The 3,948-nt window shown below is 36.9% G+C and overlaps 1 protein-coding gene across 1 annotated transcript; it reads right to left on the reverse strand.

The window, feature by feature from the left end:
- Positions 1–2,206: 2,206 nt before the first annotated feature.
- LOC111454407 (protein BIG GRAIN 1-like A) lies at positions 2,207–3,534 on the reverse strand. Its single transcript, XM_023095893.1, has one exon. The coding sequence runs from the start codon at positions 3,494–3,496 to the stop codon at positions 2,285–2,287; it is 1,212 nt and encodes a 403-aa protein (XP_022951661.1). The 5' UTR covers positions 3,497–3,534; the 3' UTR covers positions 2,207–2,284.
- Positions 3,535–3,948: the final 414 nt, after the last annotated feature.

Genomic DNA, 3,948 nt, shown 5'->3' on the forward strand with positions numbered 1-3,948 from the left:
AAAATTTTTTTTTTTTTTTTTTTTTTTTTCACTTTTAAAAAACGTTTTTCAATTTTTATCTGAATTTGGAACGTTAAAAAATTTTAAAAAAAAATTAAAAAAATTAATTTATTTATAATTGTAAATTGGCTTTTGACTAACATTTTGTCTTTCTAAATGAGTCTCAAAAACATTCTTGAAATTTTGGTACATTGGTTTGATTTCAAAAGTGTTTTGTTTTAAAATAAAATTATTTCTAACGGATCTAAAAAGACGTGCTAAAATTGAGCGAAACTAGCTTATTATTGCCTCGTTTTAGTTTATATGCTCTTTCAACCTACGAAGGTCCAAACTTAAATCATATGAGTCGGGTTTAGAATAGTTGTTCGAATTTTTTAGTAGTCAACTTGTTCGAGCACCTTTAACTACAAAGTGTAATGTTACGTTGCTCACCCAACAAATTTAAAGTGAAATTTTTAATATAATTTTTGGAGTTCAGGTTTGGGTTATTGAATTTATGGAAATACAAATTAATTTCACATCTCAATAATTGAATCAAAATAAAAATGGATGAATGGTCCTTCCAATCAATTATTTCAAATTTATTATAATTAATTAATTAAATCTCTCCTAAATAGAATTTAGCATGGATCTGTGTACCCTCATGCTTAGGTTAGGGGTCATTTTAGCGATCTATTTTTTAAGGATATTGGGTGTTTCGTCTTTTATTTTTTTTATCAAAGAATCTACAAGGAAAAGACCACCGCTTAGATTAGATTCGAGCCATACATAAGTAAGAAGAACTGGAAGTCCGGGTAACTTTACAGCTCCAGCAATCTAAAAAGCTCCAAATCCAATTGAAAGGACAAGAGCTCTCTACCGAAATACCTTATGTCGAATTTCCAAGCCACTGGATGCAGGTTGTAGGCAAGCTTCCGACTCTCTAAGTTTCAATCCACGGGCCCATATAAAAAAGAATCTTTTTTAATGGATATCTACCTATCATAAAAATCTAATTTTCTATTTAACCTAATTTTTATGGGTTACATGATGTCTCTTTAATTTTTTTTTTGTTAAAAATCATAATTTTTTTTTCTTATTTATATCATTATTTATGAATTTGGATATGGGTCACCAAGCACGTGTGTGTTTTGAATGAATTATAATAATTTTAGTCGGAAAAAAATAGAATGAATTATTAAAAAATAGGATAATTCAGATTTATTTTTCAATATTTGTTTTAACATAAAGTATGGGTAGCATGATGATGAAGTAGTAATGTAGTGCATTATGATATGGAATAAAATTATATATGAATTTTATTAACTTATTTATTTATTATTTGGTAAAAAAATGAGGTGATGGTAATAACTTAGAAGGTAACTCAGAGTTGTAAGCTCGGACTCCTTCTCTCTCTACCTCTCTCTCTCCTTCTCTCTATCTCTCTCTCTCTCATTCTCTCTCTCTCTCTCTCTCTCTCTCTACTTCTCTCTCTATCTCCCTCTCCTCTCTCTTCTTCTCTCTCTACCTCTCTCTCTACCTCTCTCTCTCCTTCTCTCTATCTCTCTCTCTCTACTTCTCTCCCTACCTCTCTCCTTTTTTCTCTCTCTCTCTCTCCTCTCCTTTCTCTCTCTACTCTCTCTTTCTCCTTCTCTCCCTATCTCTCTCCTCTCTTTCTCTCCCCCCTTTTCTCTCTTTCTCTCATATTCTCTCTCTCCTATATTTCTCTCTTTCTCTCATATTCTCTCTCTCCTATATTTCTCTCTTCTCTCTTTCTCTCTCTCCTATCTTTCTCTTCCCTTCTCTCCTCTATATCTCCTTCTGTCTCTCTCTTCCCTTCTCTATCTCTCTATCTCTCTCTCTCTTCCCTTCTCTCTCTCACATTTTGCTTGTGATTAGGATCTCGAATCTTCCTTTATTTCTTTCTTTCTTTCTTTCTTTCTTTTGATGGGTTCTTCTCTGTTTCTCCTCTGTTTCTGTGATTCCTTAACCCTTTAGTTGATGATCAGAAACGAATCCCCTTTTCCTCTCTATTATAAAATTTTAAATCGATCGATCTCAACTTTTTCCCCTTTTATCTCCCTAAATAAACCCTCCTCAAAAGATGAGAACTTCTTTTCTTTCACCCATTTCGCCATTTTTACACCTTCCTTGCTTCTTCTTCTTCTTCCATACCCACTTCTCAAATATCCCCAAATACCCTCAAATATCCCCAAATATCCCCAAATATCCCCAAAATCCAACATTTCATTAACGTTAATCAATGCTAATACATCAATTTCATCCAACAATTTCAAACTCAAACTTATAACCGCTTTGAAATCGCGCGATTTTTCTCTACATCAGTTGTTTCGTACACTGGCAGTTCTTCACTGTACCCTCTCTGCCCCATCATTTCCAAATGATCTAACTCGAAAAGATCTGAACTTGCACAGCTACACTTCTCGTCCTCGTAATCCTCTTCTTCGCCGCCGTCGTCCTCGTTGCTTTTGTTGCTTTTCTGTACGAACTCTGTGTAATTTCTGGTGTTCATGTTCTTTATAAGAACCTCTCTGGCTGCGGCTTCCACTTTCCAGCTCTTCTCTGTAATTTGGGATTTTGAGTCCTTTCCCTCTGATTTTCCGGCCGGCGACCGGCCGATTTTCCAGGCGGTGGGTATCGACACCGGCATTAGACTCGAACTATCTTCTCTGCAATCTTTGTCGACGATCACGCTAATTGGGCAAAAATCAACTGATCTTTTTGCCCTGTTTCCCGATTTTTCTCTTGAAGATGCAGAACTTTTGCTTAGACACGATCTTGCGAATGAAGATGCCGACGAACAAGTCGATTCTTCCCCTGTTTTATCTTTCCTCTCTGTCGCTGGAGAGTTCTTCGACTTTCTGGTATTTAAGAGCGAGGTAATTAATCCAGCCAGTCGAACTCCCGGAGAAATTGGTTGCTTCATTTTCTTCAACCCATTCGATTTCGACTTAGGAATTTCGTCGAACACTTGGCGTTCACTAATCCCATGAAACAGAGTCTTTCTTCTCTCTGTTTCCGCCGGCCTGACGCCGCTGCCGGTACGAATTGCCTTGAGTCTCGACTTGGAAAAACACGAGGATGGGATTAAGGATCTGGAAACGAACATCGATTCGGAGTCGGAGGAGGAGAGTCCGCCGGAGCTGGAATCGGAAGAACAGGAAGTCGAGGTGAAAAGCAGAGTATCGCGATCGTGGTCGAAATGATCGATAGGCGATTTTCTGTAAGGTTCTTGTCTTCTGCAAACTTTAGCCTTTTCACCGACTTCCTTTTCCATCCATTTCTCAACCAAACGAGCTCGCCGGAGATTCGCCATTTCTTTGTCTTCAAAAACTCTGGTTTTGCTCTGTTTTATCGCCGTCGACGTTTGTCTGAAGAACTTCGTCTCTCCGGCAGGTTTTATCTCTCCGTCATCAAAGGATCGGTAAATCTCGTCGAGGAGAGTGGAGGAAAAAGAAGGATTTTTGTGTTCGAGCTTTTTTTCCCACTGCTTCATCGTTAAATGAACAGAGCTTCTTTGGAGAAGGAGGGGGAAAATGGCGTGCGTTGGAAAAGAAGAGGGCGGGCAGAGGGTTTTTATAGAGGGTAGTATGGCGCGTGCATAATACGCACTATTGCCAGCTTGTCATTGTTGACGTGGCAGTTGAATTCACTTTTTTTTTCATGTTCCCAAAATGTCCCTCCGTATTTCGAATTTGGAGCCGTTGATTGATTCTGTCGGATGGAAGATAGGGTAAGGGGTAGTATTTGGTGTGGACATATATACAGTAGGGTTGGTACGACAACGGTAACTGATTAATAATTTTATTGGATTAAATAAATATTTGTTAAATTAAAAATAACATAATAATAATAAAGGCATCTAGAAATTTGTAGGAAGAACTAAATACTATTCGTTTGTAAATATTTTAATAAATTTATAAGAAATATATGTAAATATTATTGTAT

The sequence above is a fragment of the Cucurbita moschata genome, unplaced genomic scaffold, assembly GCF_002738365.1.
Source record: "Cucurbita moschata cultivar Rifu unplaced genomic scaffold, Cmos_1.0 Cmo_Scf00016, whole genome shotgun sequence".
NCBI lineage: Eukaryota > Viridiplantae > Streptophyta > Magnoliopsida > Cucurbitales > Cucurbitaceae > Cucurbita > Cucurbita moschata.

Excerpts from the sequence above, each read along its gene's own strand:
- LOC111454407 (XM_023095893.1), bottom strand. The coding sequence starts at position 3,496 with ATGAAGCAGTGGGAAAAAAAGCTCGAACACAAAAATCCTTCTTTTTCC.